Consider the following 16,485-nt stretch of genomic DNA (forward strand, 5'->3'; position numbering starts at 1 on the left):
CTAAATCTAGTTTCAAAATCATCCACAATTTTTTCAATTTCAGAAACATATTCTTACTAAATCCAAAAACAGGATATTTTTGCAAATGATCAAATTTTTTCTCTTTGAGATCCTTAGCCATTGCTAAAAATTGATATTTATATGCAGAAATACTACGAATCATGTCACCAATATACCTTGTAATTCCAAACTCAGGTCACTTAATTTACTGGTAAAATCTGCCAAAATAGCCAGATCACACAACCACTCTGTATCTTGTAGCTGCTGATAATCATCTCCCCTTTGATCAACAAATTTGTTTTATTTCATTCAGCAAATTTTGAAATCTCTGTAGAGAAACTTACTCTGACTCAGCCACCTCAAATCTGTGTGTGTAATATCAGATCTGGTGCATTTTGAAAAGTCTTTGAAGAGATTGTCCTCTGATGGAATTCACGATTTTGAAAGCTATGTCCATAATACTTTTAGTATTTAACCTTTTGCTGGCTAACACTTGTTGGCAGATGATACAATGCTAACTCAAAAAATCTGGGAATTCATCATCCTTTTGACACGATGCGATAAATCCGTTAAGATGCCCCGTCATTGCTTTAGCTCCATCTGTTGTTATTGATATGAGCTTAAATAGTGGTAATTTAATTTTTTCAATAAAATTTTTGAATGCGTTAAATATATCAAGGCCACTAGTTCTTTCTTTTAACTTAACCATATCCAGCGGTTCTTCTCTAGTGGCAGAATTATCAAAAACCATAAGAAATAAAAATGAGCGATTGAGCTGTATCACTGACATCTGTAGATTCATCCAGTTGTCAAGAAAATGACACACAGTTAGCAATATGAGCATGCAATTTGTTCACTCTCATTTTTTTGATGCATCGCATCACAGTATTTCGAGATAATTGCAGATCTTGAAGAGCACTCTTAATTTCATTTTTCTTAAAATTTTCAAAGAGAATCTTATTTCTAAAAATGTCTTTGATGAATTGACCATCAGAAAATGGTTTGCATTTTTTGCAAGATGACTCACTTTAAATGATGCTACAGTTACTACTTTAGATTGTAAATTAGGTGTTGTGAAGAAATTTTGTTGTGCGAATAATCTGGATTTAAGTTCTTTTAATTTATTCTTTCTTAGGTCACTATTAAGCAGAAAATCCAATTGGTATTTACCATGGAGTGTGTTGAAGTGCCTTTCTAAATTTCCTCTTTTGGGTATAGCCACGGAAGCATTGCAAATCAAATAACATTTTTCTTTTATTACAAAAAAATATTCTAGTTCCCACTCTTGATGAAAATGATACATTTTACTCTTTTTCATAGTATTCATTTTAAATCAAAGGGTATTAAATTAGCATATAAGTACTGTCCAGTTACTAATATTAAGTAAGCTAAATAAGAATTCAACACATACACTATGCTCTCCACAATGCAATTGCGTGAATTTTCACTGGACAAGTCTAGTGGCTGTGCGGCGACAACAGTAGTCGCACGGTTCAATGGATTTGTAATAAACACATAATAATAACATTTAGATTTTGACTAATCTATTTTTTATATATATTTAAAATTTGTCGTGATCGACCAAAATTAAAGCTGCGATCGACTTGTTGGCCACCCCTGGTATATCACATCAATTTTGCAACTAATATCAGTATATGTAAAATCTTTTAGGCATGTAAAAAATGTAGAGTAAATACCCAAATGCAGTAGATTTACAAATAATCTAGAGAATTAAAAATTATATGTAATTTCTATTTTCAGTATATCAAAGAACTTTGCCATGCCTTGCAGTACTGTCATGCAAAGAAAGTTATTCATAGGGACATAAAGCCTGAAAATTTATTGCTTGGTTCACATGGAGAATTAAAAATGGCAGACTTTGGGTGGTCAGTCCATGCTCCATCATCCAGGTAAAAGAAATGGAGTTAATGTTTTTATTTTTCTTTAAACATTCACCAGCTGCAGTTGATAATAGTACATAGTTACTATAAAAGAAGTAAATAGCTTTGTACATTCATATAGTGGAAGTTTATTTCCACTGTAATAAATAAACACTAAAAAAAACCTTCATAATAAACGCCAAACTGTCATGATTAAGGATGGGAGGGGGTTCAATAATGAATAGTGCAGCACAATATCTGAGCTGCACACAATTGAACTAGCCTTGGATCACATACAAACACACCAACACCAAAAATGTGTTATGTATACTGATTCTCTCAGTTTTTTTATTTAAACCCCAAACACGAGAGGTATTAGAACCTATAGTACTTAGTACCGTGCTTGGGTTGGAGGTTGAGAAGACGAAAGAAGATATTTGTTGACATTGGACTTGAACTTCTGTAGACTGTAATTTTCAGGAAATACGAATGAAGGAAGGTTGTTCCAGAAAATGACAGTTGAATGGATAAACGAGGAAGATGAAAAGTTGGTTCTGTGAGTTTGAAGTTGGACAGTAAATGGATGTTGGCTGGTGGCAACTCGTGTTCGGACTGTTTTGGAAGAGAGAGAGCGGGAATTATAGAAGCCAATTCAGAAGAACAGTGCCCATGGAAGTATCTGTAGAAGAGGCATGCAGCAGAAACAGTATGTCTATGGGAGAGCGAGTGGAGAGACTGTTAGGGATGAATCATTAATTAACCTAACTGCCCTCTTCTGAATGGAATTAAGAAGCCTGAGAGAGGTTTTGGGGGCACCACCCCAAATGTGGGAACAATATTCCATGGCAGGGCAGATGTGCGATTTATACAGAGTGAGCAGCTGTTTAGAAGAAAAGTAATGCCGAGAGCGAAAGAGAAAACCAAGTTTTTTAGATGCAGAGGAAGCAATATTTGTAATGTGCTTGTGCCAAGAGAGATTAGAAGTCAGGGTAATCCCCAAAAGAGATATATCATTTTGCCTAGAAATCGGAGTGTCACTAAAGATAAGCATAGGAGCAGAAGAATCCTTTTTGCGAGATATAAGACAAGACTGAGTTTTAGAAGGGTTGAAATCAACTAAGTTGTCTTTGCATCACAAGAGAATTACCTGAAGATTGCCGTTTAAGGAATTGGTAGCAGATTTTTGAGAAATTTAAGCTGATTGAGCAGGACAAGGTTTCTCAAAATGGAAAGTGGAATGCAATGTGCTACCATCAGCAAAACTATGGATAGGATTTCCAGTCAATGGAAGAAGGTCATTAATATACAAGAGGAAAAGAGTGGGGGAAAGAACTGAACCTTGGGGGGGACACCGGTATTAGTGGAGAAGTTAGAAGACATAGAGCTATCTACCATCACCCTCAGTGAGCGATCAGAGAGAAAACTGGATAACCAATTACTAAAAACAGATGGCAAACCATAAGATGGAAGCTTGTTTAGAAGACCTTTATGCCAAACACGATCGAAAGCCTTTGAGATGTCAAGAGCAACTACTTGTGTATCACCGCACCTTTCCATTGAATTAGTCCATAAATGGGTAACACAAGCCAGAATATCACCAGTGGATCGAATGACGGAATTCATACTGGCGATCGTTGATCAGACGGAAGGTCTCTAGGTAGTTTAAGAGTTGGCGGTTAATTGATTTCTCCATTACTTTAGAAAGAGTAGAAGTAATTGCAATGGGACAACTGGATGGGAGGGGTTTGTCACCCTTTTTAGGAACTGGCTAGATATGAGCAAATTTCCAAGCAGAAGGAAAAACATCTTTGGAATAAGAAAGTGAAAAAAGGTGTTTTACCAAGATCATTAATACATGAGTTGGAAGAAAAATGGGATGCTAGCAGGTCAGCTTTATCCTTGGCTGAAGTGACAACAGAACCATCTGGTTTTGACAGAGGTGGGAGCAGAGATGGGCAAAAGCTTTGGCAAGAAACCAGAATGCTCGGCTAGCAGAAGCAAGTTTTCTACTCTTAGCCTGTTCAAACTCTAGTTTGGACTGATTAATAACTGCTTTACAATTTTTGTGAACTTTGGTGTAGGCAGAAAATGAAACTGGAGAATTAGAAACAAGCCAATTACGATATACAACATTCTTCTCTTGAACAGCCTTAGCACATTTATTGGAAAACCAAGGTTTAGATGAAGGACGAGATTTTAAAGTGGAGTGTGGGATAAAGGATTCCATTCCTGCAAGAATAATTTCACTGACACGATCTGAGCAAACATTGACATCAGAAGTTTTGAAACAGTAATCCGGCCAAGGAAAAGAAGAAAAGAAGTCTCGCAGGTCATCCCATTTTGCATTCTTGTAATGCCAAACAACACAAGGTTGGGAATAGCCGTGAGATAAAGGTTCCATTGGAGAAGAGACAATCACCAAGTTGTGATCTGAAGTGCCTAAAGGACCTCTCACTTCGACCGTGTACTTAGAAGGGTTGTTTGTGAGAAAAAGATCAAGTGTATTGGCTGTATGATTAGGATTGGCCAGTATTCTTGTAGGTAAATGAACAATCTGTGCAAGGTCATTAGTAATTGCAAAAGCCTCAGCATCTCAACCAGCTGGGTCAGTGTTGACTAGAAAACAGAAGCCAGCTGGAGTTGTGAACATTAAAATCACCAAGGAAAATTACCTCACTGTTAGGAAAGTTTGACTGGAGAAAGTCAAGTTGCAAAGAGAGGAAGTCAAAGAGCTCCAAGTAATTAGTGCAGTCGGTAGAACGGTAGAGAAAACAGATGAATTTGACACGAGGTAGAGAGATTTTAAGCCAGAGAAGATCGAAAAGAGGAGATTCCAAATTACCAAGTCTCTGACAGGGAATATCGGAACAGACATATGCACAAGTACCATCTTTGAGGTTGAAAGGAATCATACAGCGAATAATTTGGGCATCTGAGATGAGCAGTAGTTGAATCAACCGATAACTGAGATTCTGTCAGGAAAAGTACATGGGGTTTGGCAGACTGCAAGTGGAAATGGACATCGTTGAGATTAGAATTGAGACCACGTATATTTGTCAAATGAATTAGGAAGTGCTTGGGAGGTTTAGATCTTTTCGCAGATAAGCTTGCTCTATTAGCTTGACAATTCATGGTGTATTCAATAGTAAGAAAAAGTGGGTGGGACATGCTGTATGAAGTAATGAAATTTTTGGATATGGCGTACATATGGTAAGAATATACCTAGAACCTTGACATAATGTGGCCTCGACAATGCTCCCCGCATACACACTATCAGACCCCCTCCAGTCACTAGCTGGCAGAGTAGAGGTAGCAAGATTATACTATATTATACTATACACACTGTTGGCTGTTGGTTTCCATGATATATATATATATATATTCATCATAATGTTCCCCACCCCTCTTCATTTCCAATTCCTATCTGCTTCAGATTAGTATTTAATGGTGAAACTATTTCCTCATATGTCAAAAATAACTTAGATCATTACAAAAACGACCTACAGTGAATGCTTTTATGCTCTGTTTCTACTTGTTTTTTGTGGCTTGCTGTTAAAATGTTCAAAGAGTTTATTACAGAACTGTATAGAGAAAATTCCTGTTTGTGAAGGTCCAAATCCAAGCTTAAAGAACTAGACATAAAAAACTGAAGTTTGATATGTGTAGACATGGCTAGATTAGCCATGCCATTCCTGTATGCAATGTGATAGATAACACTTTGCTAAAAAAAAAAAAATTTACAGAGTAATAGATAAATTTTTACTTTCAGTAATTTATATAAATTCTTGATGTTTTATATAAGTGGAATCATAATTTTGTTATATTTATGTAAGAGTTTTGTTTCTTACAGTTAAATATTAAATGTGTCAGTTTCACTGAGTGAAATTAGGGGGAAGTGTCAAAAATGTTTTGAATAATGAAGATTTCAAATAAGTAGTATTCAGATAAGTGGATTTCATGTGTAGCAGAAGGGACTATAAACCATTTCCTTCCAATAAAGGAAAAACTGGAAATTAAAATTACAAAAATATAGGATATATAATTCCCAAAAGACAAAAAAAATTAAATGAAAGAATTATATATACTGTACATGGCATAAATGAAAACAAAGCTACAAGTAAGCAAAATAGAACATCTAGATTTTACAATGAAATTTTTAAAGGTAAGGAAGAATTGAGGAGAAGGAATATACACAAAAGAAAAGAGGAGTTGTGAATTACAGAGTGAAATGTAACTTCAAAAAATATTATAAATGATCTTACAGGCCATTGTACAAATACAAAGCTGATTTCATCTTAAAAATAAAAACCTCTGTCAAAATCAGAACAGCATATAGAGCTTATCATACCACAGAGTAAATACCCAAATACAGTAGACTCTCGATTTTCTGGGATAGATGGTAAAAAAAAGTTCCCAGATAATTGATTTCTCGGTTAATACAAAAATGCAGTAAGTCCCCAACATACGTAAGAGGTATGTTCCAGGACTTCTTATGTAAGTAGAGTTTTACATAACTAACTCGGAAATGACTAATAAAATATTGCTACTATATCCCTGATATGCCAAAATTACAAAAACCACATAAAATCTTCAAAAGAATGAAGAAAAGTAGTTATATATTTTTAATTAGTTCAATTAAAAACTTTATCTGGGGACAGTGGTGAAGTAGCCAGAGTGACACATAAGAAAAGAAAACATAAAAGGAATTAAAAAATGCGTTATTGTACTGTAAAAACTGATTCGTATTTCGTAGCCTTGGTTATTATAGTTAACTTCATTGGTGCCGATCACTTCACCTTCTCGTATTATCTTTCTACTTTATTATTGTGTTCACTGTTGCAACTGACAAATCGGAATTCTGCGCGATACTTGTTAATGTTTGGCCATTTTCATACATCCTTATTATTTTAATTTTCTAATCCAAATTGATCGCTTTCCTTTTCTTGGTAGATTTATTAGTGGTGCTCTCACTTATTCCCTTAGTCGGCACCATAATAACAGTCAAAATTAAATTTTCTGAAAAGAACTTCACAGGGTTAAGGCAAAAACGCACTATTATCACTCCACATGAGTTTACATTTTACTAAAGCACATTTCTGGAGGTAACTGCCATAAGACAATAAAAACAATTTGCACTTTCCAGGTTACTGGGCAAATCTGTTAGCGCAATCTATTATAAAGGGGTAGCAAACTCGATCTTATTGCATTTGTGATAATACTGATAGCTGGAATTCTGTGGATTTTTACGTTATTATGGTGAAATGTGTCCCTTTCACTGAAATCTTCAGTCATATAAAAAAAATATAAATAACTTAACACAAGTCCAAAGCTACATAAGTCAGAGACTTACTGTATTGAAAAATGTTCAGCAACCTACGTAAAAAGTATGGCGGAAGATAAAAAATAAAAAAACTTGCCACGCACTACTCGCATGTCCAATATGCGAGTAGTGCGCATTGGACATACATTTATTTTTTACGGTGTTGATTTTAAATCTAATACTGATGTACAAAACTTAAGGACCAACACTATTTCTAAAGATTACAACCACAAAATCTTTACTTAAGGTACTCTTTACTGATGAGAGTAGATTCAGTCTCAGCAGTGATTCTGGACATTGGCTAATCTGGCGAGAGGTTGGCACACAATATCACTCCGCAAACATCACTGAAATGGATCGGTATGACAGTCGAAGTGTTCTCATCTGGGGAGGTGTTATCTTGGATGGACATACACAACTCCAGATACCGGAAGATGGTACTGTAACCAGTGCACGCTACTGTACTGAGGCAATCCTTCCCCATGTGTGTCTGTTCCAAGGTGCCATTTGCTCAGAGTTTGTGTTTCTGGATGATAACGCTACACCCCATCGCACTGCAGCTGTTAATATGCTTTTGGAAAGTGAGGACATTGTATGGATTGGTCTGCTCGTTTCCCCCCAATCTAAATCCCATCGAACACATATGGGGACGCTCTGGGGAGATGCCTAGCAGCACGTCCACACCCACCAGAAAATGTTCACCAGCTGAAGATAGCGCTGACAGAGGAATGGATGATGTTAATGCAAGAACTTATCAACAACATTGTTCTAAGTATGGACAGGCAGTGCAAAGCCTGCATCGACATTAGGGGTGGCCATATCTCCAACTGAGGACCACCTCTTCCCTTTGTTCTATCTTTGGCAGTGATGCATCTGTATCATGGCAGCCAGTGCTATGTTGCCATTTTTGAATAAAGTCCCTCTGTACCGTTTTGTTTCCATTGTTGTGTCGGTATTGTTTCCTTCGATCATTTCTGTACCTCACGAGGTTCCTTTGGTATGCTTTTCCCATATCTAGGCCACACCTATGAGAAGCTACAGGTGAAAATCTGACTGGTCCTTAAATTTTGCACACCAGTGTAGCGGCGCCTCCGTAGCCAGGTGGGAAGGAGCAGCAGTGCGTAGCACATGTTTCTTGATTAGACCGGGGTTCGAGTCCATCACCACCAAATACGGAGGATGCGGAAAGGTCAGGAAATGACCACCGCATATCCCGGAGCAATATGGCCTTAGTTGCTAATGCTCCTAAAAACCAAATAACAACAACCAGTGTAGCTTCCCTCTATTTTTTACGATGTTGCGTACGGTTTTTTTGTCACCGACATTATAATGGTTCATTAGAGATTTAACGAATGCAGTTTCAAACTTTTGAATAATTTAAAGTTTTTGTTTAATTGAAAGCACAGCTCTTGCGTTTGCCCATCATTTTCCCAATTTCTAAACAAAACAAAGGGAAAAAAAAAATTCCGACATCCCTGACATAAATAACGAAACAAAATTTGTCCTTTAGCGGTGCGACAGAACACAACAATCGACACAACGCACTAAAAGAAATTAAACATTTGGGTTCTGTTTTTGTTTTTAAGCTGCGGGTGTGCAGACAGTGGGGGTTGCAAGAGTGGGGATTCTAGTTATTACTTGAATTTTATGATTTCTGTTTTTTTTTTTTTTTTTTTATTATTATTATTATTATTATTTGGAGTCAGTGTCCTGGTAAGTCAAGAGTCTGCTGTACTCTGAAGTTTAAATATGAAAATGTATGCGTGTTTGTGTTTGAGAAAAATACTGAAATTCCTTAATTCAAGGCACTTCACATTTATAAGGCAAAAATTACAGTCCATTGGAACTAAGGTAAAAATTTCCAGTTAACTAAATACCCTTTCCCAAAACAGACTATCTTTTTAGAAAGGAAAGAATATTAATTAAAATAATTAAAGCACAATAAAAAAAAGGTAAACTGCAGCCATTATCAACTCACTGCAGGATGGAAGTCTCCTCAATAACTGAAAAAAAAAAAAAGTTCATGTTTATATTTAACTGTTTCTTATATGTATTATATGTGCCGAATAAAACAGCATAATTGGTTTTTCTCTAGTGTAAGTATTTTGACAGAAATTGAAGGTTTATGTTTTGCAGCATTTATATGTATAACATAGGTGTGTACAATACTGTGTTATATATAAGATTTTTGCAGTTTGCTGTGGCTACCAAATGAAGGTGAAAGTTATTGCCAGACTCTTTTTGCTATGTTTGTGAATATTATATAGGTCCAAAGCTGGTGCAGCTTAACTCAGTGGTGGCATCAAGTTTTGCAGTGCATATGAAGCCTACTTTGGAATGCCTATGCATGATCAAGACAAGTTATAGGCACCTCATTTCTGTTGTGATAGTTACAGGTAACCACTATAGGAGGTGGTTTCATGGTAATCTTAAGTGTATACGTTTTGCTGTAACTTGAATATGGAGAGAGCTTGCAAACCATTATGGTGATTGCTACTTTTGTATGGTGGATATATCAGTTTAAAAGGTCTTTGGATTAAAAAACTGTAGTGTATTCCAACATACTATCATTTTTTCTCCCATGTCACAAAATGAAGACCTTGCCAATTTCCAAAATCCAATTCTGAAGATTTCCAGAAAAAAATCTTCAGAATTGGATGATGAATCTAATCAACAGGCTAATTCAGATTACACCTGAGAAGTCTTTACATTACTGCCTAGTCAGCAATAATATAAAGCACTACAATTTCCTAATCACCAAGAATTGGATGACTTCATGAGAGACTTGGGGATTTAATCAAATCCACTGCAGAGCTTCTGACATCTCATTTAAAAGAGTGAATTCTGCTGGATCCCAACTGCAAGCCTACCACATATATAAAAAGACAAGTCACTTGTACATGGTTTTTACACTGTTGCAGAAAACCTGTTCTACTGTTTTGATTTGAATGGTCTTTATAAAAAAAAAAAAAAAAAAAAAAATTGGTACCAGTTACAATCCAGAAGATTGATATCTTTTCATAGACATTTGAAGTAAAATTTTAAAATGTATTGCTTCACAATGGGAATGTACACCCATTGATTCTTATTGTGCACTCTGTTCATATTAAAGAAGAAAGCTATGGCAATGTGAAGCATGTGTTAGAGAAGATCAAGTATAACCAGTATAATGGGATATCTGTGGGGGACTTCAAGATGTTGGGGTTCCTTCTGGATTTGCAAGGTGGTTTCACTAAATTATCTTACTTTCTCTGCCTCTAAGACTACAGAGTAGTAGATCAGCATTACAGGAGGAGGAGGACCTGCCAGAATAGTGTTGTAACCTAGCACAAACAGTGTAGTAAACAATCTGTTGGTTCCAAAAAAAGTCTTGCTTCCATCACCCATGCCATGCTATGACTGATTGAACAGTTTGTCCGAACACTGGATCCACAAGATGACACCTTCAAGCATATACAACCTATGTTTCTAAAATGTCTGATGCAAAAGTGAAAGGCAGCATATTTATTGGTTCACAAGTTGAGATCTTGGTCTCACAAGAGCTGGAAGATAACTGACATTGAGCAAAATTGCTAAGCAGTCATTTATTGTTATAGTGAATGGCTTTCTTGGTGATATTAAGAGTGAAAATGACAAAGAACTAGTTAACAAGTTGAAAATTATGGAAGAATAGGATGCAAAATGTCAAGCTCCATTACCTGGGATTTTTTCCCCCCCAGACCAAATCTGAGTATTGTTGGCAAACATGGGAAGAGAGCCAGATATATATCTGGTTCTTGATTCTAGGTTGTCACACTGACCACAAAAGGTGTGAATTCAAATGCCTGTTTTTCAGGATTTTTTTTTTTCATTAACATGAGGAGTGTTTCTACTTATAAGTTGACTTTTTTTTAGCTTGTTTACTTGTAACAAAGATTAGTACTCTATTCTCTACAGGAGTTAAACATTGTTAATAAATCTGATACAATATTATTGCATATTTATTTTTCTGCCATTTCAGAGCAAGCTGTTGATGCTAAACAAAAACTAAGGTCATATTCAGAATCAGCATACCCAAATTCATAAAAAAATGCTAACAAGTCCAGACAAACAACTTTTTTGAAAATTTTTACATGATGAAATTAACCTAAATTCAGTAAAGCACAACCTTTTGCCTCCTGTTCTGTAGCCATCTTGTAATTCATAAGGATCTTACCCATGGTCTCAATGTTCTAGCTTATGCAGGGACAAGCCAAATGCTTTCCAAAAGTTCAAATAAACAACGTAAAATTATTTCCTGCATATAGCTCGTGAGTGACACTGTCAAAATAGCTAACTATTTTAAACATAATTAAACGATGCATGCATACTACCTAGGTAGTAGAAATGATGGAAGTGCATTGCCCATGCTGCATAAACAACCTTTTCATACTCTTAGACATTTAGTCAAGAAATATTTTTAGATACTTTAAACAAGATTTTCCCTTTTACAAAACCATTCTTTGTATCCTTGGGAATACTGTTTCTCTCTGTATTCCCATGTATTTAATTCTTAAGTCATGATTTTCCCTATGACCGCAATCAGACTGACTGGTCTACAATTTCCTACTTTGCTCTTAGAATTACCTTTATAGATTGACAAAGGAATCTGGAGCCCTCATAATTAAACTTATGTTACACTGTAGCCAACTCCCTCAAAATTAATGAAAATGTGCCATCAACTCCACCGGCCTTTTCTAATAAGCAATCTTCTGTAATTTCTAATTCCATATTGTTCTGCTTCATTAGCCCAGTTTCTTCTGTTGAGCCTTTCATATGTACATCAACTGTAACATACCCATTTACTCCATCAGCAACATCATTGGGCATATCTGATTTTTATTAGGTGTGTTTGTATATTTATATGCATAAGCACCTATTGTCTTCACCATGTCTGCATATAACAACTTGATTCCCAGTTGACAGATTTTCATGAAATTTTATATTTAGTTCTTTTAGAAAGATTTATTTAAGCCAGCCCAAATTTCATTAAAATCAGACAGATAGAATAGAAACAACCATTTCATTTTCCCAGGCCAATGCAATTAGTGCAAAGAGTAAAGTTTTTAGCTTTTAATATTTATGTACCAGCTGACTACCTGAATCCAGTATTACTTTAGGCTCAGGATAATTTTGTAGATTTCTTATCATGAAAATAAAATAAGTTAAATGCATATGTATATGTAATAATCCTGTATTTATATTTAATTCTAGGAGAACAACTATGTGTGGTACACTAGATTATCTTCCACCTGAAATGATAGAACATAAGGTTTATGATGAAAAAGTTGATCTTTGGTGTCTTGGAGTGCTTTGTTATGAGTTTCTGGTCGGTAGCCCTCCATTTGAATCTGACGATGTTAAAAAGACATATACTCGTATTGCATCAGTGGATTTACATTTTCCAAAGCATGTGTCTGATGGTGCTAGAGACCTAATTAGAAAAGTAAGTTCTTGTTTAAAAAAACCTAAAATTAAATGTTCTTGACCTCACACACAAAGATTTCTGGGCAGAGTATCTATGCAGACAGATACAAATTATAAAATATGACAATATTTAGTCACTTTTTTTTTTGTTGATACTTTGCCTACTTGCATCATTGCAGCTTACCTTAAGCAGCTGTACATTATATTTATTATCAGTGATACTCTCTAATTCATATTTTTTCATTAAAAGAATTGCCATAATCAGGATTTCATGTTTCTAACCTTTAAAAACAAATTACATGATTAAAATACTGCTGGAAAAAAAATGATAATATGGATGACAAAATCAAAATTCTTTATTGGTAATTGCTTTCTTGAAAATTATATTGGTGAAATTACATTTGAAATGTGAGGACAGGATTATTATTATTAGCCACATGGTACAAGGAAGCCTGAGGCTTATGCTGCACCAGCCAAAAAAAAAAAAAAAAAAATTCCCGAGTTACCCTGAGAGAGAGAGAGAGAGAGAGAAAGAGAGAGAGAGAGAGAAGGAGAGGAATCACCAAGAAAGAGAAGAATGATGACATCCAGCTCAGGATCCTGGGTGTGCCAAGCCCATACTCACCAGACGTGAGCCCCAGAGTTAAATATCAAATTAAATGATTACATGGGTCTATAGTGGCTTTGGGGTCTAGCTAATTGTGCATTCATTAGACATTTGCGTATACTGAGTTCAAAAATTACTTGCATTTTGCTCCACCACATATAGATGTTTTGCAAAATATTGTGTACTTTTTTATGAATTTTAGTAAAATGTCTCCCATTTTCTAGTCACGGAGATGCTGAGGCTTTTACAATTACTAATGACCGCGCACAGATTGTTCATTTACCTACCGGAATACCAGACAATCCTAACTGCACAGCCAACACACTTGATCTTTTTCTCACAAACAACCCTTCTATATGTACATGGTCAAGGTGAGTGGTCCTTTAGGTGCCTGAGATCACAACTTGGCAATGGTCTCCTCTCCACTGGAGCCTTTCTCCCATGGCCATTCTCAACCTCGTGTTGTTAGGCATTATACAAATGCAAAATAGGGCGATCTGCAAGATCTCTTCTTTTCCTTGGTTAGATTACTGTTTTAAATCTTTTGATGTCAATGTTACTCAGATCATACGAGTTAAAATTATTCTTGTAGGGATGAAATCCTGTATTCCACCTTAAAATCTCGTCCTTTATCTTGATTTTCTTATAAATGTGCTAAGGCTGTTCAAGATAAGAATGTTGCATATTGCAATTGGCTTGTATCCAAATTTGCAGGTTCATTTTCTGCCTGAACCAAAGTTCACAACCACATTAGCAGCAGTTATTAATCAATACAAACTAGATTTTGAACAGGCTAAGAGTAAACACAGTAAGCTGCTGCTGCTGCCGCTGCCATCATCGCCCCCACCACTGCTGCTGATTCAACATGTTCAACATCACAATATAGTACTGTACTATACTTGAGATATTTTGACACCAGTTGACTAAGATATAAACAGTTTAATACAATTTTAGTGATTATTTAGATGAAAATAATTGGTGTATATGGTTCTTGCACATGAACCTAACTTTAACTTATAACATTATTTCTATGTGAAAATGAGTTCGTTATCTGACAATCTGTCATCCAGTTGTACTGGAGGAATATATTTTATGGAATAACCCAGGACTGCCACTATATTGTGTTCTACTAAGGTGTTAGGTGTAAGTGGTATAAAGTAGATGATTGTGCATTCTATTACCACAGTCTATTGTGGCAGCACTCTCAGAATAGGACATTGTCATATTTGAATGTTGAACATGATATATAAATGATTTTGCATACAACTATTTGGAGTCGAGATGTTACAAGCTAAAATGCTTGTATTACTAAAATATATGGAATGGTTATTATCTGCACTGTGGGTGGGTGAGTATGAACATTTATGAAATTGCATCAATTCTCCCCCCCCCCCCAACAATTCTGTAATGTGGTTTAAGTGTCTAAGTCAGAAGTTCCCAAACTTTTATGCCCTGTGCTCCCTCAAATATTTCCTAAATTTCATGGAAAATTCCCCCACCTTCCAGAACAAGTGCAAATAAACAGATTTGACATAAACTTTAGCTATTAGCATACATACTTTTATAAATTAATACATTTAATCTCAGACTGAAATAAAATACATTTCGTACCTGGATTAGTGGGATGGTTTTTCCATATTTCATTAAAAAAACTGCTTCATAAAAACATGTTCCCCCAAAAAAACCAAGTGCTCCCCACACTTTGGGAACATCTGGTCTAAGTGAATACCATATAAGTTGAAATTTTTCAAGACTCGCTTTAATTTCTGATAAGTAACTTCATAATATTTAATTACTTTGTTCAATGTTTTATCTTCTCATTTAGCTATTACGGTATAAACCAATAGAACGGTTAACCCTTGAAGGCGTTTTAAATCATCCATGGATTTTAGAGAATGTTGCTGCTGCTGCTGCCGCCGCCGCCACCGCCGCTGTTGCCGCCACCATCACCGCCCCCACCACTGCTGCTGATTCAACATGTTCAACATTACTAAATACTGATGTAACTAGGACATAATCTCAATTTTTTTTTAGACTTGCAATATCAGTATATTTAAGTATATTTGGTACATTAAAAATGTCTGTTAGCTATGTAAATATATTTTTTAATTTTATGGTGTACATGTAGGTGATCTTCAAAACAATGAAGTAGATATTTTTGGCTATATTTCGCTAGATAACCATTTATTCACTTGGTTCTGAATGTCGTTTTTAAAACAGTTACATCCTGTAAAATATGAAGTGAATAAAAAAAAAAATTAGTATTCTCTAACAACTTATTATTTATAAGTACAACTTGACATTGTTTTATAGCCAGAAGACATTAAAAGATTTTTCTTGATAATTTTTCATATTTTGCTGGTTTTCAAAACAGAAGCTACCTAGAGCACAGACTGGTATGATATGATGTGATCAGATACAAATACGTTGGTTTGTTTTTGCTGCTGATTTTTATCTGTTTAAAATAAATGTTAATTGTGCCATACTCATTGTAATCGACAGAAGGCAGAGCCTATGACAGTGCAGTGCAGCTGATGGTTACTCTTAGTTGTTTATCAAGAGTTGTTAAAAATATAAATTCTCATATAAGAAAAACTTATCTTTTATCTTCCAGATAGGGAATCTTAATGCAAGGCTGCACTTACTTGACCTTTCATTTATTTCCTAAATGTGTTTGCATGAATACACAGCCCAGTTTGTTTAGACATATGTCCGTCATTCAGTCAGAACAGTATGAATGAAGAGAACTTTCACTTGTGGGGAGTGGAATAATTTTAAATTTTTCATTTCCTTATGATGGGCTTCTTGAGAAATAACTTCAGGGAAGTTCTAACAAACTTTATTCATTATGTTATGCATCACATATTATGTGTATTCTCGTATTATTTATTTGTTTTTTCACTTCAAGTTTTTAAGCAGCAGTTCTTAAAAATATGGGAAGAACTATATTACATCCATTTTACTTGAAACAAGAATAAAAAGTTTTTAGTTAATATAATAAAAAAATATGGCATAAGTTTAAATAAGGACAAATGAATTTGCAATTCTCGGATTTTTATGTAAGATTACCTTTCTGTTCTTGTATTATGTCATTCTAAAAATGCACTCGGCTGTTTCACCCACACTTTTCTCTCACTGTTTTCCTTCCAGAGATTCTTATTCTAGTATTTTTGTTTTTACTGTATGTTTTCTCTTTTTTTCTGGGTCTTTTGTATTTCACTGCCAAGTTTTAT

General features: G+C 35.2%; 1 protein-coding gene across 1 annotated transcript in view; it reads left to right on the plus strand.

The window, feature by feature from the left end:
• LOC150082848 (aurora kinase C-like) overlaps window positions 1–15,269 on the plus strand; it is a 72,863-nt gene extending 57,594 nt beyond the window's left edge. The window contains exons 7-9 of the mRNA XM_090378296.1: window positions 1,762–1,910; window positions 12,433–12,664; window positions 15,078–15,269. Coding sequence (XP_090234422.1) covers window positions 1,762–1,910; window positions 12,433–12,664; window positions 15,078–15,269 — 573 coding nt within the window. The remainder of the gene's footprint in view (window positions 1–1,761; window positions 1,911–12,432; window positions 12,665–15,077) is intronic.
• The last annotated feature ends 1,216 nt before the right edge of the window (window positions 15,270–16,485 follow it).

Source organism: Mastigoproctus giganteus, chromosome 7, assembly GCF_048544385.1.
Source record: "Mastigoproctus giganteus isolate SK-2022 chromosome 7, ASM4854438v1, whole genome shotgun sequence".
Classification (NCBI taxonomy): Eukaryota; Metazoa; Arthropoda; class Arachnida; order Uropygi; family Thelyphonidae; genus Mastigoproctus; species Mastigoproctus giganteus.